This window comes from Talpa europaea (assembly GCF_964194135.1).
Source record: "Talpa europaea genome assembly, chromosome: 16".
Taxonomy (NCBI): Eukaryota; Metazoa; Chordata; class Mammalia; order Eulipotyphla; family Talpidae; genus Talpa; species Talpa europaea.
The window spans coordinates 49,919,768-49,944,449 of NC_140084.1; the positions used below are offsets into that span (position 1 = coordinate 49,919,768).

The 24,682-nt window shown below is 49.9% G+C and overlaps 1 protein-coding gene across 3 annotated transcripts; it reads right to left on the bottom strand.

Moving 5' to 3' along the window:
- Nucleotides 1-1,430: 1,430 nt before the first annotated feature.
- Nucleotides 1,431-17,116, bottom strand: NLRP12 (NLR family pyrin domain containing 12; the record flags this gene model as incomplete). 3 transcript variants are annotated; one of them, XM_084257760.1, is made up of 10 exons in its annotated part: nt 1,431-1,868; nt 2,849-3,019; nt 5,225-5,395; nt 6,874-7,044; nt 8,045-8,215; nt 9,406-9,576; nt 9,836-10,006; nt 12,263-13,925; nt 15,840-15,917; nt 16,828-17,116. In XM_084257760.1, the coding sequence occupies 10 exons, from the start codon at nt 17,114-17,116 to the stop codon at nt 1,781-1,783; spliced, it is 3,144 nt and encodes a 1,047-aa protein (XP_084113886.1). In that variant the 3' UTR covers nt 1,431-1,780. The 3 variants fall into 3 exon arrangements, with proteins under 3 accessions (XP_084113886.1, XP_084113885.1, XP_084113887.1); XM_084257759.1 differs by having other exon boundaries at nt 12,263-13,982; XM_084257761.1 differs by lacking the exon at nt 5,225-5,395.
- Between the last annotated feature and the right edge of the window lie 7,566 nt (nt 17,117-24,682).

Sequence of the window (24,682 nt, forward strand, 5' to 3'; positions counted from 1 at the left end):
GGGTGAGAGAATTCACCAGAGCCAGAGCGGGGAGCAGAGCAGGCAGAAGGACCGAAGTACACTGCTGAGGGGAGCAGCGGGCGGCAGGAGAGGTCTGCGCGCCATGTGGGACCCTCCTCCGGTGGCCGGGGAGCAGCCGGGGATTGAACCGGCGCCGCAGAGGCCGCGGGAAGCTTCGCAACCCAGCGCGCAACCGCTGCGCCACCGGGGAGGCCAGTCTGCTTGTTTTAAAAATAAATGGATAGGGCCTCCCCGGTGGCGCAGCGGTTGAGCGCTGGGTTGCGAAGCTGCCCGCGGCCTCTGCGGCGCCGGTTCAATCCCCGGCTGCTCCCCGGCCACCGGAGGAGGGTCCCACATGGCGCGTAGACCTCTACTGCCGCCCACTGCTCCCCTCAGCAGTGTACTTCGGTCCTTCTGCCTGCTCTGCTCCCCGCTCTGGCTCTGGTGAATTCTCTCACCCTCCCGCGCTTCTGACTGTACCCAGTGCATGTATAAACGAAACAAACGAACAAACAAATAAATAAAACATGACTCTATAAAAGAAAAAAAATTAATAAAAAAAATTAAAAAAAAATAAAAATAAATGGATAATTGATACATGAACCCCTTTTGTTAGCCCTTGAGGATAACGAGTCTCCAGCTGGCCACCCCTAACTAGCGCACCTAAGTTTACTTAGTGAAAGGCCTGTAGTCCTAAACCTGGGGTTCCCTACCTCTTAGGACACCTGAATCTAAGAGCAACAGTCCCATACCCAATACATAGCAGTTGGCTCAAATTCTCAGGTATCCTAGGGAATGTGTAATTCCTTGGTTACCTCGGTGAGGGTCACCCATGGGCGTCTGGTGAGTGGGGGCAGGATCAGCTGTTGCAGAAGGGCAGGGGGTGCAGGTAACCTACTTGGGAGGTGCTTGAGTCAGACAAGCATGGACTTCTGGAAGTTTGCATTTCTGAAGTCTTCAGAAGTTGAGTTTCCTACACTTTAATGGATTACAGGGACTGTTATCTACAATTCCAACCACTTGAAGTCTTCAGATGTTTTGTTACAGTTTAAGCATGTTCGTAGCAGTGTTGAGAGCCTGGACGATCATTGGTCTAGTCTCAATTTTTATAAGACTGCTTGGTTTTGTTCTTGATTTAACCCAAAACATCGATGGCTTCCCACCCACGGAATCCTAAGCCTCTATCCACTGAAATTGCTAAGAGTCCCCTGTCACTTTGAGTGGGGGAAGGGTGAGTGGAGTGGAAAGCGACCTCCCTTGAGATCCCAGGTCAAGAATCCCCCGGGCTCTCCTGCCACGTTCTCCATGGCACCCACATTCCCAAAATCAAAGCTCAAAATCTCATTACAAACTGACTACATAGAGCCTCCCCTGGTGGTGCAGTGGTTGAGCGCTGGCTGTGAATCTGCCCGCAGCCTCTGCAGCACCAGTTAGATCTCTGGCCTCCTGTGAGAGTCCCACATGGCATGACAGACCTCTCCTGCCACACCCACTGCTCCCCTCAGCAGTATATTTCGTCCTTCTGCCTGCTCTGCTCCCTGCTCTGGCTCTGGTGAATTCTCTCACCCTCCCGCGCTTCTGACTGTACCCAGTGCTTGTATAAATAAATAAATAAATCTTTAAAAAAAAAAAAGAAAAAGGAAAAAAAAACTGACTACATAGACTCCAAGTAGAAAGGATTTATGCTGAATGAGTTTATCTTGAGTCAATAAAGATCTTTATCTTGATTCAAGGGTCCTGGGATGGGCTTGACCTCCAGAGAAGGACCAGCAGATACCATTCAGCAGCCAATGTCTAGGTAGGGTTTGGTCACGCGGAGTTCCGCCAGCCTCCTGTGGGTGGATTTGCTCAGTTCCATTCCAAATAACCTGAGAACAGAGTGGGCAGTAGGATTACGTCTAGGATTGAGGTTTTCAGTCAACACATCAAATCTAATTGTTTCCCTAATTCCTTTATTTATTTTTTTGTGGGACCCTCGCTGGCAGGCGGGGAACGAACGGGTGCTGCTGAGGCTGCGGGCAGCCTCGCAGCCCAGCGCTCAACCGCTGCACCACCAGGGAAGGCCCTCCCTAATTCCTTTAATTAGTACTTTACCTGAAACCAAACGCTATTGGGAAATAGGCTTATTCTAAATAACACACAATTTAAGTCCCTAATCAGTGTTAATTCATTTAATCTGTAGTAGCCTTATGAAGAAGCAACTGTTTTCCTAATTTAATAGACTAGGATACTGGGCCTCCCTGGTGGCGCAAGGGGTTAAGTCTCAGACTATGAAGCTATCCGCAGCCACTGCAGCATGAGTTCGATCCCTGGCCAGGGAGCTACCCGCATGGCACAGCAGACCTCTCCTGTCTCCCCACTGCTCCCCTCAGCAGTGGATTTCAGTAGATCCGCCTGTTCTGCTCCCCACTCTGTCTCTGGTGAATCCTCTCATGCCCCACACCTCTGGCCTGCACCCCAGCTCTTTAAAAAAAAAAAAAAAACAACAAAACACAAAACAATAGACTGGGATACTGAGGTGCTAAATTGCAAAAGTGTATCGCTAAGTGGGTAAGTGATGGAAGTATGAACCAGGCAGAGTTGTTGCAGATCCTCACTAAGGCTGCGATGACCACATACCGCAGAGTAGGGGATAGGCAGCAAATTATCTAAGGTCATGGAGACAGTCAGCAGGGGTTACAGGTATCTCCTGAGAGGTATATGTAGTAAGGTCTCCCGTGTACGCCACATGAATGAAATTTTAACAAACTTTCTGGATTATTTGTGCAAACAGTGGACCTCAGTTATTGACCCTCACTCCAACTCTGAAACCCGTGTGCTGTCTTCAGATCCTAGGACCAGGTCTCACCAGAGGACTTGGAGTTTGCAGGCAGGAAGGCTCAGTCTCGTGCACAGCAGCCTGACACCGACATTCCCCAGGGCGTTGTTGGTCAGATAAAGCTCCTTCAGGGTCTGGTTGACCCCCAGGATGGAAGAAAGATCCTCACAAGCTTTAGCTGTAAGGCCACAGCTATCCAGCCTGTTGAAGCAATATCAGGAGTCAGGTGATATTCTCAGGGGACCAGTGTGAGAGAAGGTAGAGTAGAACCAAAGCAGTTTAGGTCAAGGGCAGGGTGGTGATGGAAAGAAAGCACTTAAGACTCATTTACAGATGGCCCTCCATCACAGGCCCCTCTCTAATGGACTCCTGTTGATTTTGCAGCCAAGTATCCATTTCCCCTCCTGGGAGTTCTACCCCAATGTCCCACTGAAACCCATTTCAGGGCCTCCCCCGTGGCACAGCGGTTGAGCGCTGGGTTGCGAAGCTGCCCGCGGCCTCTGCAGCGCGGGTTCGATCCCCGGCTGCTCCCCGGCCACCAGAGGAGGGTCCCACATGGCGCGCAGACCTCTCCTGCCACCCGCTGTTCCCCTCAGCACTGTACTTCGGTCCTTCTGCCTGCTCTGCTCCCTGCTCTGGCTCTGGTGAATTCTCTCTCCCTCCCGCACTTCTGACTGTACCCAGTGCATGTATAAACAAAACAAACAAACAAACAAACAAATAAATAAATAAATAAAACATGCCTCTATAAAAAAAAAAAATTAAAAAAAGAAACCCATTTCAGTCCATCAGGAATTCATGTTGTCCTCGAGCTCTAGAGGGGGATCTAGATCTAAACAAAAATGAATAAGTAGGGCCTTCCTGGCAGCGCAGCGGATTGGGCACCATGCTATGAAGCTGTCCACAGCCTCTGCAGTGCGCGTTCGATTCCCGGCCGGCCAGGGAGAAACAGATGGCACGGCAGACCTCACCTACCTCACCCGCTGCTCCTCTCAGCAGTGCTTTTGGTCTGTCTGCCTGTTTTGCTCCCCACTCTGTCCCTGGTGAATTCTCTCACCCTCCCGTGCCTCTGACTATACCCCAGTTCTTGTATAAATAAATCTTTTTAAAAAATGAATAAATGTAGAACCCTTGGCAAGGAGCTTAGCACACAGTTGATTTTCAATAAATGCTACCCATTCTTGTTTTTATTGTAATAGCAGTGAATACAGGAAAGAAAGAAATTGGAGACAAAGCAAAAAAAAAACAAAACAGTAAATCATACAGTACCAGTTTATACTGACTTCTGAAAATAAAGTATTTATTGACTTATGCAACTGAAAAACTGCTTCAGGCATGGCTTGATCTAGGTGTTTGAAATCTCAATCTCCATTATCTTCTATATTTATTGCTGTATTGATTCCATTAACAGTTAAAGTTAGCCTTAACCCTACTTGGTGACAAAATGCCTGCAGTTCTTCCCAGGTTCAAATTCTGAATGAGGACCTCCCTGGTGGTGCAAGGGGTTTAGTCTCAGTACTATGAAGCTGTCCCCAGCCACTGCAGCACGAGTTCGATCCCCAGCCAGGAAGCTGACCCACATGGCACAGCAGACCTCTCCTGTCTCCCTGCTGCTCCCCTCAGCAGTATATTTCAGTGGATCTGCCTGTTCTGCTCCCCACTGTCTCTGGCGAATCCTCTCACCCCCACCCCACCCCAGCACCTCTGGCCCACACCCCAGCTCTTGTATCATAAATAAATAAAATAAATCTTTTTTTAATAAAAGACAAATATTGTATAATTTCTTTCATACATGGTTTATAGAGAAACCAAGTAAATGAATGAACTAAATAAAATGAAAGTAAACTTTTAGGCTACAAAACCAAAATAGTCATTAAAGAAAGGAGAGAGGAAGAGGAGAGAGTAAATTGGGCAAAGATTTTGGCAGACCCCACGCTGTATGCAGAGATGCTGATTCACCCTGGACTTTACCCTGGAGAGAGACAAAGGGGGAGGAAGAACAGGCAGGAAGGAAGAGGGAAGGAAGACTATGTGGTGAATTTAATGTAATTTATACACAGTTATTTACAATGATGCACACATGAAACTTGTATAATGTTACAATGCAATATTACTGCAATAAAAAAAGTATATCAGGGCTACTTTGGATAAAAAGCTGTGAATCATTTACCCAAGTAAATATCAAGGAAGATGGGATTTTACAGAAAATGGTTAGAGGCAACAACTGAAGGAAACATTCAGCATCTTATGTTTGCATCCGCAAGGAGAATCAACTGTTTGCCCTTTTCTTTCCACCACTATACTCCTGTAACCGTCACAACGCATGGAGGGATAAAGCCCTGTGCAGAAAAATAAAAAGGGCAAGAAAATGCCCTGCCCCAGTGACCACCACCAACGACCACTCACCACAGTTTCTGGAGCCTGCAGCCCGGGTGCCGGAGGCCCTCACACAGCCACCACATGCCGGGGTCGCCCAGGTCGTTGAAGCTCAGGTCCATGTCCCGGAGGTGCGGGTTGGCCCGTAGCACAGCACACAGGCCCTCACAGGCAGCAGCGCCCAGGCGGCAGATGCCCAACCTGCAAAGACAGGGTCGGCTCATCCCTTCCGCACACACCTGGGGAAGGTGTGCCAGGCCCTGCGGTGGGCAGAGCTCCTGACTCTTCTCACCCTTGAGAGATGAAGAAGGAGAAAGAGCAGCAGGTGGGAAGATGGGCAGAAACCAGAAATCGAAAGGACCAGGAAGGGGCCTTCCTGGTGGCCCTGGGAGTTAAGTCTCAGCACTATGAAGCTGTTGCCAGCCACTGCAGCACATGAGTTCAATCCCTGGCCAGGAAGTTGACCCCCATGGTACAACAGACCTCTCCTGTCTCCCCGCTGCACTGCTCCCCTCAGCAGTGGATTTAAGTGGATCCACCTGTGCTGCTTCCCACTCTGTCTCTGGTGAATCCTCCCATCCCCGCACCTCTGGCCTGCATCCCAGTTCTTGTATGCATAAATAAATAAATCTTTAAAAAAAAGAAAAAGAAAATTAAGTGGATGCCACCTAGCTATACATATAAACACAAAGGAGAAACATGGGACATTGCATTAGCAAAGAAATTCTTAGATGAGCCACAAAATACATATCTATATATAGAATCATAGAAAAGCATCTAGATTTGACCTCAAAACAAAGATTTCCATTGGATGAAAGAATTCACGAGGAGGTTGGCAGATTGCCGACTTGCCCGAAGACATTTCCAAAAGCAGTTCATGGAAGATTAACAGTATTGGGGGAGCATCTGCAGATCAACAAGACGAATAAGGAGAACACACTCACAACACCAACATTTCATGAGCAGACCATGCACAGAAGGTGGAAACCTAAAGGCTGTTAAACACATGAAGAGACTCTCAGCCTCACTATTGATGAGGAAAATAGAATTTAAGAACATTTTACACCCAACAGTGTTGTTTTTTTTTTTTAAAGATTTATTTATTTATGCATACAAGAGCTGGGGCATAGGCCAGAGGTATGGGGGTGAGAGGACTCACCAGAGACAGAGCGGAGAGCAGAACAGGCAGACTGACTGAAATACACTGCTGAGGGGAGCAGTGGGGAGACAGGAGAGGTCTGCTGTGCCATGTGGGTAGCTCCCTGGCCGGGGATCGATCTCATACTGCAGTGGCTGCCGATAGCTTGATAGCATTGAGATTTTAACCCCTGCACCACCAGGGAGGCCCCCATCTCTTGGTCAAGTCTTACACTAGCCTTTGAAATATAGAGTTGATTAAATGTATACAGACTAATTATAGATTTGAGTAAGCGACGCTGGAAGTATAAGGTCAAACAGGATCATGAAACTGGGAACCAGACCCTATCTAGAGGCTGGGGAAGGCATCCTTGGTGAAGAGCATTTGTTCTGATTACAGATAAACAGACGTCATCAGGGTAGCAGGGGCACGGCTGAGCAGGAGTTAGGAGAAGCAGGCGGGGAGGTGGCCCTAGGGAGTGCAGACGAGGGCATGGACTGTGGGGTTGGATTCTCACCATGGTGAGCACAGCGGGACTTACCGGAGGGTCTGGAGTTTGCAGTGGGGATGCTTAAGCCCCTCGCACAGCTGCAGCACCCCAGGGTCCCCCAGGTCGTTCAGGCTGAGGTCCAGCTCCCTCAGGCTCTGGTTCACACTGAGTGTGGAGGCCAGGTCTCCACAGGCAGCGGCGGTCAGGTGGCAGATCTTCAACCTGCAGGAGATGCAATCCAGCCTCTACTACAGGGGCTTCTCAACAATGACAATGCTATTATCCTCCCTACCTCAACAGTCATGCTTTTTGTTTTTTTAAGATTTATTTATTTACTTCTACAAGCACTGGGTACAGTCAGAAGCTCGAGAGGGTGAGAGAATTCACCAGAGCCAGAGCGGGGAACAGAACAGGCAGACTGACGAAGTACACTGCTGAGGGTAGCAGCGGGCGGCAGGAGAGGTCTGTGCACCATGTGGGACCCTCGCCCAGCAACCAGGGACCAGGGATCAAACCGGCGCTGCAGAGGCTGCGGGCAGCTTCGCAACCCAGTGCTCAACCGCTGCGCCACTAGGGAGGCCCAACAGTCATGCATGCATTTTTTAAAAGATTTATTTATGCGTACAAGAGCTGGGTATTGGCCAGAGGTGGGGGTATGAGATGAGAGGATTCACCAGAGACAGAGAGGGGAGCAGAACAGGTGTATCTACTGAAAATACACTGCTGAGGGGAGCAGTGGGAAGACAGGATAGGTCTGCTGCGCCCTGTGGGTGCTCCCTGGCTGGCCGGGGATTGAACTCGTGCCGCAGTGGCTGGTGACAGCCTGATAGCACTATCTTCAACCCTTGCGCCACCAGGGAGGCCCCTCCACTGTTCTACTTTCTGTCTCTATGTATTTGATTATTCTAGTTTCCTCGTGCAAGTGGAGTTAAATAATCTTTGTCCTTTTGTGGCTTATGTCACTTCACATAATATCCTCCAGGTTCAGCCATATTGGAAGATGTACCTGAATTTCCATTTATAAGGTAGAATAAGATAGTTCCTGTTTATCTGCCACATTTTGTTGATTCCATTCCCCCATTGATGGACATTTGGGTTGTTTCCACCTGCCGGTTATTTAGAATAACACTGCTATGAGCCAGGGAGGCCAAAGCATAGAGGCACTTCTATACCATCGTTCAATACGAGAGTCGCGTTTTAAGTGGACCCCCCAAGAACTCACCACAAGATGCGCAGCCTGCAGACTGGGTGCCTCAACCCCCGACACAGTTGTTCCAGACCCAAATCCTCCAGCGCGTTTCCTGTCAGGTCCAGCTCCACCAGGTGTTGATTGGTGCTGAGCACAGAGGCCATCTCCTGGCAAGCCCCAGCGTCCAGCTGACATTTCCTCAACCTGGGGGCAAAGAACCAGTGAAGAGGCGCCACTTTGCTTTTCTGTGATCTGATGGCTCCTCCCTGGCCTCATTTATTTATTTATTTTTTAAAAAGATTTTATTTATTTTTGCTTAAAAGAACTTGGGTGTAGGCCAGAGGTGCGGGAGGTGAGAGGATTCTCCAGAGACAGAGTGGGGAGCAGAGCAGGCAGATCCACTGAAATCCACTGCTGAGGGGAGCAGTGGGGAGACAGGAGAGGTCTGCTGCACCATGTGGGTCGGCTTCCTGGCCGGGGGTCAAACTCATGCTGCAGTGGCTGCAGATAGCTTCATAGCACTGAGACTTAACCTCTTGCACCCCCTCCCCCATTTAATCACCCATCATGAACTTCTGCCCATCACTCAAGCTACAGAGATTAAAGAAACTTTGCCTATAGGAGGATGCAGCCAGAAAATCCCAATACACAGGCTTCCAAGAGCGTTGAGGTGGTGAACCCATCCACAGTGGGAGGGTGCCATACACCTGTGTCCTCTGTCATATCCTTTAAGAAGTTGGCCAATGGAAATAGGTGTTTCCCTGAGTTCTGTGAGCAATCTAGCAAGCGATTATCCCCCAAGGCCGCTGAACCTCTAATCTACAGCCAGTGCTCACAACACAGGTGAGCTACGGGGGTTGCAATTGGCATCTGAAGTGTGTTGGGAGCAGTCTCCTGGGACTGGGCCCTTTGCCCAGGGAATCTGTGGAATCTGATGTTATTGTTGAGTTAAACTGTAGGACACCCAGCTGGTGTCGCAGAACTGCTTGAGGGAGTGGGAGCCCACACATTTGGTGACCAGAAGTGTTAGAAGCAGAGGAGGAAAACTGAATGTTGTTCTAGAAGAGTGTCATTACAGGACAAGAGGAGCACTTGACTAAGAGGTCTGAGAGAGGGGAGCTCTGGGTTCTGACTGTTCAGTCCTGGTCAGTCAGGAGGTGCGGTGCTGGGTGGGCGGGTGCCTCCGAGGGAAGGGTGGGGTCAGAGCAAGGCAGAGAGAGGTTCAGCAAAAGTGCAGAGGGCTGGGGTATGTGCTCATGGAGAAGGGCAGCCCTGATTTAGAGGCAGAGACTGGGGGTCTTCCACCTTTAGGAGACATGTCAAGCAGTCAGAGATAATGAGTTTGCTGTGGGAGGCTGTGGGGATGAGCGTTTGCTCCAGGGGTAGAGACTCACTGGACCATCTGCAGCCTGCACTTGGGGTGCCGCAGCCCCTCACAGAGCAGCTGTGCGCCCTTTAGCCCCAGGCTGTTGCTGCTCAGGTCCAGCCTTACTACATTCGCATTGGCCACCAGCGCCTCAGCGAGGTCCTGGCAGGCGGAGCCGGGGACCTGGCACCTCTTCAGCCTGGGAAGGAAGGAAGGAGAAAAGCATCAGGCCACTTGGTTTAGGTCTGTACCTGTTTTCCCCATTTTCTAAAATAAATGAATGGAGATTAATGTTGAGACTTAACCCCTTGCGCCACCAGGGAGACCTGCAACCTGCATTCTTAAATATAGATGACACACAGACAGATAGAGGAGAGAAAGAGAGGGGAGCCTCTGTTTTAACTTAAATTGTGGTAAAATACACTCCTTGGGGAGCCCACAGACCAACCCAGACTCACCTTAGGTTCTGGAGCTTACAGTTTGGGTGTCTGAGCCCTTGACACAGCAGCCTCACCCCCTGGCTGCCCAGGGCATGGTGGTGCAGGGCCAACTCTATCAGGCTGGAGTTGGTGCTTAGAACGACAGCAAGCTGCGAGCCGTAGGCGTCTGGCAAAGCAGCCCTCTTGGTTCTGTGTGAGGGAAAGCAGGACAGAGTGGAGTTTTGTTTTTTTTTTTAATTTATTTATGCACACAAACGCTGGGGTGCAGCCCAGAGATGTGGGGAGTGAGAGGACTCACCAGAGACAACGTGGGGAGCAGAATAGGCAGATGTACTGAAACACACTGCTGAGGGGAGCAGGTAGGAGACAGGGGAGGTCTCCTGCGCCATGTGGGTCAGCTCCTTGGCCGGGGATCAAACTCTGGCCATCAAGGTGATAGCACTGAGACTTGACACCTAGGCCACCAGGGAGGCCCCTCATCCCATTTATTTGAGGAATACAGAGCACCTCATTTTGCCCCATTCACTTTAGAATCTACACTCACCTCAGTTCTCCATACACATGTAATATATTTTTTCTCTCGTAACCATCTATCTGATGTTAATTTGATTGCTTTGCCAAACTAAGAAGAACCCAAAAGGGAGGGGGATTTTCCTTTCCACCCCTATATCCAGAATTTGTTTTAGACAGTCTTCTAGGTGATTTATGGTTGAGAACCACAGATACATTAAATGATTTCCTTTTTTAAAAAATTTTGATCAATTATTTTCTTTTCTCTCTCTGCTCAGAGCTGATGAAAGCAGACTTTCCAATGAAAAACCAGAGCCAGAAATTACCCATCTGTGACCTAAGAGCACAATTCCTTCAATAGGTCTAAAATTAACATATCAGGAGGTTTCACAGGAAAGCACGGATTCCTACATTTTCTTGAAAATCCAGGTCTGGCTACCCAGGGACCCCCGTGAGCTCACGGTCGGCTCCGTGGGCTTCAGGTGGAACCGGACTTCTCTGGGCCGCCAGCCCTGGCCAGCCTCCTGCAATGGTGACCAGTCTAGCTTTGCTCATTTCTTAGCACCATAATCGCATCTGCCGAAAACAACACGAGTTACTTATCTCCCAGGTCTGAAGCCAGAAGGCTAAAAGGGGTCTCATGGGATGTGGGCAGAGCTGGCTCCTCCTGGAGGCTCCAGGGGAGAATCCATTTCTTTGCCTTTTAGAATTTCCAAAGGTGCCCTGCCTGATTCCTCCCCAGCCCTGCTTCTTGACTCTCATCACTCCGACCTCATCACACATCATAGTCCCCTTCAGCTGCCTCTCGGTGCCTCGTGACGACCTGGGACAATGCAGGGCCGTCCCGCCACCTCAGGAGCCTTAACTGCACCCGCAAAGCCCCTCTGCCATGTCAGCTCTCATATTCTCAATGTCCAGTGACTAGAGAACATGGCATCATTAGGGGAGCCATTCATCTGTCCACCGCAGTAGACCAGCAAGCACTGGAATTTATCATTCGTACTTTCGAGACAGTAGAAAAAACATTTGGTCTCCACCCCCAAGTTCCTGACAAGAAGCCCCTAAAACCCTGGTAATTTCCTAAGTGATAAGAGCACTAGGAAAAGCCTTTGTTCCAATATTTGATCTTTAACCCCCGTTCCTAACACAGAGCTCCTCGGCCCCTGGAATTTCCTGGGTGATAGCTGTGTCTTTGTTCTCGTGAGGTGACTCTGGTGGGCTCCTGGGAGGGAGCTGGCCTCCAGAAAGACCCAACCACGATTAGAAGCTTGGACGTTTCAGCCCCATCCCCCATCCTCCAGAGAAGGGAGAGTGACTGAGCATGGAGTTAATGATCAATTGTTGCCTACAAGATGAAGGCGCCGGGAAAATCCTCAAAGTATGGGATCTGGAGAGCTTCCCATTGGGTGACCAGGGAGAGGTGCAGGGAGATGGCGCCCACCAGGACCTCTTCCTCTGGGTGTTCCTGTGTCTGTCCTCAGAGCCCTTGATAATGAACTGGCCAACAGAGCCTGAATTGTTTTCCTGAGTCCCTGGGGCTGCTCCAGTAAATAATCAACTGCAAGGGGGAGAAGGTCAGGGGAACTTCCTATGAGTACCCAAGTCAGGCAGAAGTTGGGGGTAACCTAGAGACCTACTACTTAAGTTGAGCACCTGAAATCAGGGGTGGTGGGGGCAGCCCCCTGGGAGGCAGCCTTCACCCTGTGGGATCCCCAGGTAGACAGATTTGTGTTAAATTGTAGGAAATAGTTGGCGCCACAGAGAATTGCTTGGCATGGGGAAGAAACCCTGGTCCTCTCATTGTGATAACCAAGCACAACTCCAGATACCATCAAGTACCTCCTAGGGTGGAGGCAACAGCACCTCCCCTGAGAACGCGAACTGGGTGAAGAGCATGAACATGAACGTGGAGAAAGAGCTCCAGCAAGTACTTACGGCTGCGCGGGCTGAGCGCTGGGTGCCGCCGAGCGTGCTGGCCCGCCCTCCTCGTCCTCCCGGTAGGCGGCCCCGTGCAAGTGCAGCACGAGCGTGTTCCTGCAATTCTTCACGCAAAACGACGAGACCAAGTACTCCATCTTTGTGGCCATGTGGCTGACCACCACCACTTGGAAGTGGCTCAGAGCTTGTTGGATAAATTCCTCCTCTTGGATCTCATACAGACAGTTAAACAACTCCAGGGCGCCTTGCTGCAGCGTGGAGCCCTCGCTCTGAGCCTTGCTCTGTATCCACTCCAACACTTGAGCCTTGATGTGAGGAGAGACCTTCCAGCCCAGATTCTCCGCCAGGTAGCGGCTCATCTCCTCGTTCAGGAGTCCAAAGAGGAAATGGACCGTGAACGCCAAGAAGCTCCTTTCGGAAAACCCATACTCGGTCAACAGCCTGGCCAGGCTCTCCTCCCCATCCAGGATGTAGTACATGGCTGCGAAGAATTCCTGGAAACTCAAGTGGATGAAACTGTAGACCTTCTCGCAGTTGATGTCCTTCTGGAAGATGTTCATGTTGAGGAAGGCAGAGACATCTGCCCCATCCAGGCCGTGCTTCCTGAGGTCCTGCTCCTCAAACAGGATTTTCTGGTGCCAGAGGCCATCTGCGGCCAAGGAACACAGCCTTCTCTGGTTGGGCGGTGGCAAGAGGGTAGGGGTTCCCGGCTTGGGTTGCATCAAGCTCAGGAAGTAGAGCATGTACACAGCAGTGGTGGTCCTGGACTTCTGTCTTAAAAGCCCCCCATCCTCCAACTGCTGTTTGAGGCAGGTGCAAATGACCCAGCACACCAGGGGCACAAAGCACAGCATGAAGAGGGCCTCGTTGTCCCTCACGAAGTTGAAGACCTGGGCGGCTTGCTCTGCATCGTCGAAATACTTGTAGAAGTATTCCTTCCGTTCTGCTTGGGAGAAACCCAGGATCTCCACGTGCCTGGGGTGCTCCAGCATGCGCTGGAGTTTCTGCAGAGCCGTGGGCCTGGTGGTGATAAGCAAAGATAGCTCAGGCAGCACCTTCTTCTGAATCAGGCTGCTCAGGAGAAGCTCCGGGGGCTGCTTCGTCTCCCAGCAGAAGCAACAGGGACCTTGCGGGTCGTGGAAGGATGGCTTGAGCTCATCGAAGCCGTCGATGATGAACAGCAGGCGCTCGGGAAGGCGGACGAGGTCCCGGAGGGGCACGGTGGGCTCCGGCCAGCAGCTGGAGATGAGGTCTTGGGCGCTGCGCTCAGCGCTACCCTGGTTCATCTCCCTGCAGTTGATGTAGAAGAGATAATCAAACCTGTCTTGGAAGAGCTTCCCGTCGGCCCAGTCCAGCATCACCTTGTGGGCCAACATGGACTTGCCCATCCCCGCTGCGCCCTGCAGGACCACGGTGCGTGGAGGCTCAGGGCGCTCCTCGTCCGGCTCGAAGAGGGTCTCCATCTGGATGAGGCTCGTGTGGTGTCCCCGGTCTGTGTTCAAAAGTTTCTGCTGGGCCCACAGGGGACTGGAGTGTTCTTTCACCAGCAGGAGCCGGGTATATCGGTGGCTGAGGTTGACACACTCGCCCAGGCGTGCATTGCGGTCCTCCATGAGCCGGAATTTCCTGCGCACGTAGTCCCTGTAGGCTTCCCCGGGGTCTGATGGAGAGGAATGAAGGATGAGTGGAAGAGTCAGCAACTTTGTTTTTTTTTTAAAGATTTATTTATGCATACAAGAACTGGGGTGTAGGGGCCTCCCTGGTGGCACAGGTGGTTGAGTGCAGCGCTGTGAAGCTGTCTGCAGTCTCTGCAGTGCTGGTTCGATCCCCACCAGCCCCGGAGCAACCCACATGGTGAGCAGACCTCGCCCGTCTCACCTGCTGCTCCCCTCAGCAGTCTGCTGTTTCGTCAGTCTGCCTGTTCTGTTCCTCGCTCTGTCTCTGGTGAATCCTATTGTAACAGCATGGTCCCCAGAAAAGGGGGAGGTTCCAGGTTTCCTGCAGGGTTTGGGCTGCCCCTCTCCCTGCCCTGTAACACTCTCACCCTCCCGTGCATCTGGCCTGTACCCCAGCTCTTGTATAAATAAAATAAATCTAAAAAAAAAAAAAAAGGCCAGGCACATCACCACTTTCTGGAAGATGGAAAGTGGTGACTTGCGCTTAGAGGAAAAGCCCACCTCCCCAGCGGCATGCTCGGCTCCTCCTATTGAAGTAACCCACCCATCTCAAATGAGCTGGTTGCAAATGCAAAATCTTGAGCCCCACTCCCCATGGACTCGGCCAGAAATGCATCTGTATCAAAATGGCTGCACGTTAAATTAGGAGATAGCAAGTTTTCTCTGCCTCCTCTGAAAAAGGGTAGATGCAAGTCTGCGCTGAAGAATTATCTGTTCTATAAATCTTTTGCTTGACCTGCTTGGAAAAGCCTGACTAGAGGGGGCTTGGTATAAATGCCCAGGAATCGACCCTTCCCCAGCCTGGGCACATCTGCAAGGTCTGGGACTGGGAGTGGCGACTGCCACCTAGTGGGCATATATGGGCCTTGCAGACTGGGCATCGCTCACAGGAGGGGTCCCGTCGCAGCACCCAGTTTGCCAAGGGGGAGAAACTCTGATTTAAACACAATGGATCCTCTTGCATTCAGATGTCATCACAGGCCCAGAATATCTGCCCACAGGAAGGTAAAAAAGATCTGAAGGTGATTCCAGGACTGTATCAAAACGAAGGCATGGAAAACAGATCCATAACTTGATTATTTGCCATTTTGACTGCTTTAAGCCCCAGACTCAGTGGCTCGAAGTGCATCCACAGCACTGTGCTCCGTCACCACATAATCTCCAGGACTTTTTCATCCTCCTCAACAGAAACTCCATACCGACTACACAGTAACGCCCCGTTCTCCTCTCTGCCCTGAGTCCGTGGTGGCCACCCCAGTCTGCTTCCTTGTCTCTAGGAATGTGACGGCTTTAGGGGCCTGTGGAGTGGAGTTATTGGAGTTAGGGTATTGAAGCAAAAATACAGGACAATTAGGAAATGAAGCAAAAATACAGGACACATATAACTCCAATATCTGTGGGCAGATATTGGAGTTATATGTGTCCTGTATTTTTGCTTCATTTCCTTTAGCAGAATATTTGCAAAGTTCATCCATGTTGCACCAAATATCAGAATGTCATCCCTTTTTAAAGCCAGTCAGAAGGTGACAAGTCTAAGGGCGACACTCCAGTGTCTCCTCTGTAGAGAGGTCGATGGAACTGAAAATTAGGAAGAGGTTGGGATTTGGCACAAATCCACTACATTAATTCTGCAAACGCCCATCCCAAAACATTTTTTTTTTCTTTTTTTTTTCACGTCAGAAGGGTAATGTGCCGACGTCGTAACAAGGTTTAAGGGAGGCACATCTCACACAGCCGCGTGAGCACCCAATCATCATGCTTATGAACCGGAAAAGGATCAAAACATTTTCTTATAAGCAAGCCTTAAAGAAATGCCTTTTTTTGCTTAAATACCCTCGGTAGGAGAGTCTGGTACATATGACAAATTCATTCGAGCAGGCGCGTGGCTCGGGGCTCACCTTTCCTGGGAGTTTGGGGCAGAACGGCCACCCATCCTGACTGGTGCCCCAAGGGGGACTGGCCTCCAGGCGGGGTGTCTGGAAGAGAAATTTTGTAAATCAGCTAACAGGTATCTGACTCAGTAATATTAGCTACTGTTACGTCAAACTGTCCCCATGAGAACTCACACGCCAGAATGTTCAGCAGTCACGTGCAGTCAGCATTCTTCATAACTCACTTTCTTTCCTGAATATTCATCAAGAGGCCCGGCACCTCCATCTACCCACGTCAGCCAATTCAGCCGACAAGTTCTGAATCAGTTTGGGTTATCCCCTCCCATGGCCATGTCCCATGTCCCATCCATCATCCATGTGTTCATTCCCTTCATTCCATTCCATTTACACACTCACACACTCTCACACACACACACACAATTTAATAATAAAAGAAATCTGAAGCTCTGTGTGTGGGCCAATGTTATCCAGACATTTTTCTAGGCATTAGATATAGAGGGATAAACAACACACCAGGTCCGCACTGCATGGACCTTACATTCTAACGGTGTGTGGAGAGTTCAGTACACACAAAATGAACACCATATAATGTTTGCATAAGATGTGTGACCCACATAACCTCTGAGATGATGATGAAGACTGTCTAAAACTAACCATGCTAGGGCCTCTCTGGAGGTACAAGGCGTTAAGTCTACACACTGTGACGCTATCCAGGGAGCTACCCACATGGCGCAGCAGATCTCTCCTGTCTCCCCGCTGCTCCCCTCAGCAGTGGATTTCAGTAGATCCGCCTGTTCTGCTCCCCACTCTGTCTCTGGTGAGTCCTCTCACCCTCCACACCTCTGGCCTGTACCCCAGTTCTTGTATGCATAAATAAATCTTTAAAAAAATTAAACAGGCTACGTGAAAAAGGATGAAAATAGTAATCCCAGTCTCAGGGATTACCACCGAGGAGAGGGGAATTGTACCCTTGCCTGTCCCATCACCTCCTTACCCCTCACCAGGTCCTCTCTCTGTCCTCTCTCGCATAGGTCCTTCCTGTTGATCCGCTCAAAGAGGCTCAGAGCCAGCCGCCAGGCGTCCCTGGCCCCACAGTGGGCCACCAGCAGCTGGGCCATCTCCAGGGGGCCTGCGGTCTCCATGCGCCCCCAAGGGATCCTGCCCCGCCCTAGCTCGGCCACAGCCCCCAGGTAGAACTTGAACTTCTTCAGGTCCACAGCCTCCAGTTCTTCCAAGTAGGTGGACAGGAGACAGAGGCCATCCCTGACTGGGGTGCGGGGCATGGGGGCGTCGTGAACCCCAAAGAAGAGAAGCTGGAGACCAGGACAGACAATCCCGACATGCCTACTGTCCAGCTGTTCACAGGCAGAGGCTGCAGGATGGTGCGGGAGGAAAGCCCTGCTGATGAAATAGTTGCTTTCTCATCCCTCAGTTCCCGCCTGCCCAGCTGCCTGACACGTGTTCACTCAAGAAGAGGAAGTGGCGAGAGGTTAGGAAATCTCAAAAGAAAGCATCCCACTTCTTTTTTTAAAATAAATTTTATTTATTTATTTAAAAGATTTAATTTATTTATCTATGCATACAAGAACTGCGGTACAGGCCAGAGGTGCGGGGGTGAGAGGAATCACCAGTGAGAGTGGGGAGAACAAGTGGGTTCACTGAAATTCACTGCTGAGGGGAGCAGCGGGGAGACAGGAGAGATCTGCTGTGTCCTTGTGGGTCAGCTCCCTGGTCAGGGATCCAACTCCTGCTGCAGAGGCTGGTGATAGCTTCGTAGTGCTGAGACTTAACCCCTGCGCCACCAGGGAGGCCCAAAAGCATTTCATTTCTGCTTCCTCTACCTTGGTAGTCGGGTACTCTCTTTCTGTTGCGTCCGTCTGGGTGCGTCTCGAACTGGACGCCTCTTCGGAACAGCATCAGATGGGTGAGCAGTAGAAAAACAGTGAATGGAAAACTCAGGGGTGGAGCAGCTACATGCTTGTAGATTCTAAAGCACAACGGAGCCGACCAGGGGTGTTTATTCTGCATTTTGGGACCTGAGGCCTCCAGGACAGGACTGACAAGGAGGGGGTGACCTCATCCTCACTCTGAGAGAAAAGATGAGACTGTTAGAGATGATTATATAGAGAAGACATATTTACTGATAAACCTAGAACTGGCTGGAGCCCCCTGAACTACATTCCTCTAGGTCATCAAAGAGAGCAGTGATGGCTCTTTCGATTGGGTTGACGGTAGGAGCTTGGGATGTGATGCTATCGTTTCTGGTCTCTGGTGTGGACAAGGACAGAAGCTTCCCTTCCCCTTGGGTCCTCACCGCTCTCACCCCCAGACTGGACCCATTAAGAAAATCCTATCTGACCCCTCTGGGGGGACTAACCCCACACCGGCAACTAAGACAGTGCCTGGAACAGGGCATGCAGGCCAGGTGCCCAGCAGGCTCCCAGCTGGTGGCGAGGCTGCTGGCCCAGGTCCACATTTGCACAACTTCGCAAATATACAAGCCTCCCCCCACCTTCACCCCAACCCCTGCTGCACAAACACACACGCCTTCAAAGAGTGGATTTATGCTATGTGAGTTAATGTGAGAAAATAATCTGACTATAAATGCAACATAAGTGAGATATTTAGGCAATGAGATAATATGATAAAAATGAAGTTTTATATATATATATATATATATATATATATATATATATATGTATTTAAAAAGAATATCACCCACCATCCGGTTAGAGCTGCTTTTAAATATGTCCAAAATCATGTGTTTCCTGCTTTGTCTGAGTGGATGCAACACTTTGGTGATTTATACATTTTCAGTAGTCAGCTGTCAGTCCAAGTGGGATTAGTTCTGCGGCTGCAGCAAATCTGCAGGTAAGGTGTACGGCTGGGCAGTGGGTGCTCAGCACCCAGGCTCTCCCCACTTCTGCTCTCACCCCGTCATGCACTTGCACTGTCCTGCCTGACACCACGTGGTCACAGGTGGCTGGCACAGCCATCCACAGGGAAGCAGCGAAGGAAATGCTCTTCTCAGAAGGCAACTGACATTTCATGGCCCAGAACTTGGGTGCTGGGGCATCTCCCCCACCCCTCCCCCCTTCTCCACCTCCCCCACTTCTCTCTGGTCTGCAAGGCAGGGTTCACACCACTTGCCGATGAGGATGCTCTGCGGATTGGAAGGAAGCGGTGATTTCAACCCATGAATGATTTTGCCAGGTCTTCCCACCCTGGTCTCTGCCCCTGCCTTGTTTGGTGACGCGGACAGCCAGACAGCCGAGGAAGTTCTCTGCTATCAAGGAAGACTCTAGTCTGAATGAATTTGCATTAGGGGGAGGCTGGGGTTAGGGTTAGGGTTAGGGTTAGAGAGCAGCTTTGCCTCTCACTCTCCCAGCCCAAGTTTTTATCAAAGAGATGAACAAAGGAGCAAGAAAATTACACACATTTGCGTTTTTGCTTATACAGATTAATAAGTTGCTGCTGAAACAAGTTTGTCTTTCTTTTTTTAAAAATATTTATTTATTTTTTTCAAGATTTATTTTATTTGTACAAGAGCTGGGACACAGGGCAGAGTCGCGGGAGTGTGAGAGGATTCACCAGAGCCAGAGCGGGGAGCAGAACAGGCAGACAGACTGAAAGCACTGCTGAGGGGAGCAGCGGGCGGCAGGAGAGGTCTGCCGCACCAAGTGGGTCAGGAGATAGATCTCCTGTTGCAGTGGCTGCTGTAGCTCCATAGTGCTGAGACTTAACCCCTGTGCCACCAGGGAGGCCCCCTTTTAGTTTCATTGTGGGACTCCAGTGAACTAATGTCATTGCTCCCTTCTAAATGGCAGGCGGTAGGGCTTGCTGGGACCCATGCCGTGGGGTGCAGGCAGGGTTGGTCTCTAATGTGGTTCAGACTTAGCACGTCTAGGATGGGAGAAGAAAATGGCGCCTGCCCTGGTTCCATCTGTATTCCCAGGGCCAGACATACAGGAGGCGCTCAGGCAATATATGAATAATTATGGATATAATTAAACATGAACATAATAACTACGAGAATATAAGTATGAATGAATTAATGAAACAGATGAGAGTGGATGAATGAAAGAGTGAAAAGTGTCACCAAAAAGGGAATTTTAGAAGCCACATGGGGAAAACCAGAGGGAAAAGAAATGGGAAAGGTCAGTCCTTGTGAGGACGTCCAGTGGTGCTGGGAGGTTCTGCTGAGTGGTTCCCCACTCACTCCCACCAGTGGTGTGATCTACGCTGTGATCACACCTGGTGCATCTCCATGAGTTGTGGGAAATGCTGAGTCCTCAGGTGCCCTGGGGGAGCCAGAGCTGCCCAGGGGAGTTCACACATACCTACAGAGAACACGTGTCTACCCCCTTCAAGGACCCTACACTGCTGCTAGCACCAGCAGCATAAGCTCAGAGACAACTGGTCCCAAGTGGAAATCATCATTCCCAACTTATTTTTCTTTAAGATTTATTTATTTTTATACAAGAACCGGGGTATAGGCCAGATGTGCAGGAGGGTGAGAGGATTCACCAGAGACAGAGTGGGGAACAGAACAGGCAGACTGAAGAAATACACTGCTGAGGGGAGCAGCGGGTGAGCCAGGAGAGGTCTGCTTTGCCATGTGGGATTCTCACCGGCCGGCCGGGATTGAACCCGCGCTGCATAGGCTATGGACAGCTTCACAGTGCAGCGCTCAACCACCTGCCCAACCGCTCAACCAGGGAGGCCCATCATTCCCAATAGGACCAGAGAGTGTCAGCCAAGAGCAGTGCTAGAAAATGGTGGAAACAACTTTCAAACCTAGGTGTGTCTGGCTCCAAAGTCCAAGCTTTTGAACCCTCATCAGCTGGAAGGACACTTAGAGACCCACCTGGGGTCAATCCTCTGATTTGAAAAAAAGGTAAACTGAGGCCCAAAGAAATGAAGTCACCTGCAGACCCATCCCAGAGCTGCCGGCCACAGCCAGAGGCAGCTCCCTCTACCCTTGTCATAATATTACTGTGTCTCGGTCAGAGTTAGGCCGCCCCTGGGGTCTGGGCACAGGGCTTGTGAAACTTCCTGCCCAGCTGTGTCCTCACCCCACTTACGGCACACCCTGCAGGAAGTCCCCAGCTAGGTGGCCCCTTCCTCATCCGGCTTCAGTGATCTTCGGGGAGTTCCTAGGCCTCCAGGTTCTCATCATTCCTGCCCCCGCCCACCAGCAGATGCAGCCATTGGTCAATGACATTAAAAGTTAACATAAGGGGGCCTTCCTGGTGGCGCAGGTGGTTGAGTGCAGGGCTGTGAAGCTGTCCACGGCCTCTTCAGTGAGGGTTCAATCCCACCGGCCGGGGAGATATCCACATGGCACAGCAGACCTCTCCGGTCTCCCTGCTGCTCCCCTCAGCAGTGTATTTCGGTACATCTGCCTGTTCTGCTCCCCACTCTCTCTGGTGAATCCTCTCACTCCCCGAACCTCTGGCCTATACCCCGGCTCTTGTGTGCATAAATAAATAAAATAAATCTTAAAAAAAAAAAAAGTAGATCTACCTTAAGATCCAGTAGTTCTGCTCTTAGGTATCTGTCTGAGGAACACAAAAACAGTCATTTGAAGGGACGCTTATGTTCACTGCAGCGCTATTAGCAATCTTACTCACCAAACAGTACCTTTTAAATAGAACATAAGGTTAAAATTATTTTCATCTCTTTCTTTTTTCCTTTTATATTGTGGCTACTAGAAAACTTTAACACACGTGGCTTGCATTATATTCTGTTGGAAAAAACTGCTTTAAAATAGCACCGCATGTAGTCAGGTATGGGGTGAGCCAGGCCGTGCTCAGGCTGTGACACCCACCGCACAGCCACCCCCATGAATGCCAGGAGGAACGTGCCCTCCACTTTAAGATTCACCTCAACCTCAGGGCCTCCCTGGTGGCACAATAGACATGTGGCAGGCTTTGGGGCCTCAGGGGGCCTGCTCTGGGCCAGCCCTGTTTGGCTGGGCATTTACCCACGAGGGGATGGCTAACTCTGGGTGTTTCCTTTCAAACTATTTTACTTATATTCTTCCTCTTCTCTCTATGGCAAACTAATTCCATTGAAGTTCTTTTCTATTAAAGGTTTTATGTGACAGATGGCAGAATCTATTTAGAGTGGGCAGGTTTGGGAGTCCTGGGGTGTTCCTCAGCCTGCACGCTAATAGCACTAAAAGAGTTTGTAAAGCAGGTCACCAAATAACTTCATTTCATGCAAGCAGTTTCTGTATAATGTTGTGAGGGAGACAAAATCAGTTCCCAGCCAGGGCCACTGTCTGGAGGAGCTGGCGCGTTCTCCCTGATCTGTGTGAGCCTTCTTGAGGACTGTGGTTTCCCCCCATGTCCCAAAGATGTGCCCCAAGATTCACTGGGGTCCAATTCAGACGCCCAAGTAGTTCTGGGCTGAGTGTGTCTGTGATGTGCCCAGGATGGACTGATGTCCTGTCTGGGTGGGCCTGGGCTGGGGTGGGCTCAGGCTACCCAGACTCCAGCTCAGGGGGTGGGAAAAGGAGTGACTGAACAGTGAACATGAGTGATTGTTTAATATTCTAAGTGTTTGGGGTCTTTATTTAGAAGTTTGGTGGTTTTGAGACCAGAAATCTGTCTGAGGAATTTAATTTTTGTTTATGTCGTGTAGCTGGGGTCAAACTGTTTTTTTTTTTTTTTTCCAATTTTCCTTTTGCTTCAGTGGTTACCAGGGAGGAGGGGAGAGGGGCTGGGGAAAGAGGAGAGGGGGAGGGGGAGGGAGGAGGGGAGCGGGGAGGGAGGCTGAGGGGGGCTGGCACCCGTGGTTTGGTGGGGGGTGACTGGAATAAATGCACGTATGGAAGAGGAAAAATGTAACCCAAAATCAAAATCAAAACTCAAAATAAGTCCGTTACCCAAATATAAATAGAGATAAAAAAATATTTCTATGCCTGGCATGTAGTGTGAATACTTTATAAATGGTCATTTCCTTCATCTAATTTTAAATGGTCAGTTATATACAAAATTACTTGCTATTAAAATATTACTTGCTATTAAAATATTTAAAATATTTATGAAATAAAGCTGTACTTTCCAAGAACCTATCAACAACACTGAATATAAAATTCCTAAAAGCACATAGTTAGGGATAAGACCTGAATGTTTGTCTGTCCCGTTAATCCATTAACATTCTGGGCCTCCCTGGTGGCGCAAGGGGTTGAGAGGTAACCTATGAAGCTGACCGCAGCCAGTGCAGCACAAGTTTGATCCCCAGCCAGGGAGACACCCACAAGGCACAGCACATCTCTCCTGACTCGTCTGCTGCGCCCCTCAGCAGTGTATCACAGTCATTCGGCCTGTTCTGTTCCCAGCTCTGTCTCTGGGGAATCCTCTCAACCTCTGCACCTCTGGCCTGTACCCCCATTCTTGTGTGCATAAATAAATACATATTTTTAAAAACTACGTTAATATTTTTTTAAAGATTTATTTATTTATGCATATGAGAGCTGTGGTGCAGGCCAGAGGTGCAGGAAGTGAGAGGATTCCCCAGAGACAGAGTAGGGAGCAGAACAGGCAGATCTACTGAAATCCACTGCGGAGAGGAGCAGCAGGGAGACAGGAGAGGTCTGCTGTGCCTTTCGGGTCAGCTCCCTGGCTGGGGATCGAATTCAGGTCACAGTGGCTACCAATAGCTTCACAGTACTGAGATGTAACCCCTGAGCCACCAGGGAGGTCCCTCTGATATTTTGTTATAGCAAAATATCTAAGCGAGTAAGCGTTCAACCAGCGTGCCCTCCTGCCCCTTAGGGTCCCAGCACCCACTCTTCACTCCCTTGCTCTGTTCATCAGAATGTCTGTGGCTACAAAAGAGAGAAACGTGTCTCTCAAACCAAATGAAGGTCTGTATCATTTCAGCCCAACAGATGAGGAAAAAATGTAGCCTTTTCTGTCTTTCTGGTCATTTTTCATTTCCTTTTTGGTTTTTATTTGTGTTTTACCCCCCTTTGTTCCTTTTTTCCCTTTTTCTTTCTATTTTTTAGGAGAAAAGTATAGTTGGTGCTATAAACATACATTCTAAAAGCATCGAGTCATCTCATCCAAAACGTAGTACAGTCTCCATTTAGATTTCAAATAGAAAGTACCCTGGTTTTAGTGCCAAGTGGAGATAGATTTCTACAGAGGAACTCTCCCAGCCAGCGAGTTTCAGGAACAATTCCCTGGTCCAAGCTGTAAATAAAAGCCAGCTGTCCTGTTAACTATCTTGGGCCCCACATATGAATGTACTTGAGCAAATTCAAACACACACCCTGGTGGCAGGAATCATCTTTCACAGCTGAGAAAATGAGGGCTCAGTGTCCAGAGTTAATGGCAATTGAAAATCATAAACAATTTGGGCCTCCATGGTGGCGCAAGGGGTTAAGACAAAACCTATGAAGCAATACACAGCCTCTGCAGCACAAGTTCGATCCCCGGCCAGGGAGATATCCACATGGGGCAACTGACCTCTCCAGACTTGCCCGCTGCTCAATCTGCCTGTTCTGTTACCCACTCCGTTCTCTGGTGAATCACCCCCACCCCGGCCACGCCCCTCTGGCCTGTACCCCAGTTCTTGTATGCATAAATACATCTTTAAAAAAAAAATCATAAACAATTTGGTCTGAAAGTTAATTGCCCAGTAGCCAAGTAGAGCAAGAGAAAAACACTCTTTTAATGGCGTATCGGTGGAGGGTGGTCAGCAAATTTCGAGTCGTTTTCCTAGGGGGACCAGGAAAACGCACTGACCTCTGACCTCCGTCTCGGGGCCAGGTCTCGGTGGGCCCACCGAGGGCTGCAGAGGGCTGGGACCGCCAGTAGAGGGCGCTGCAAGGCAGC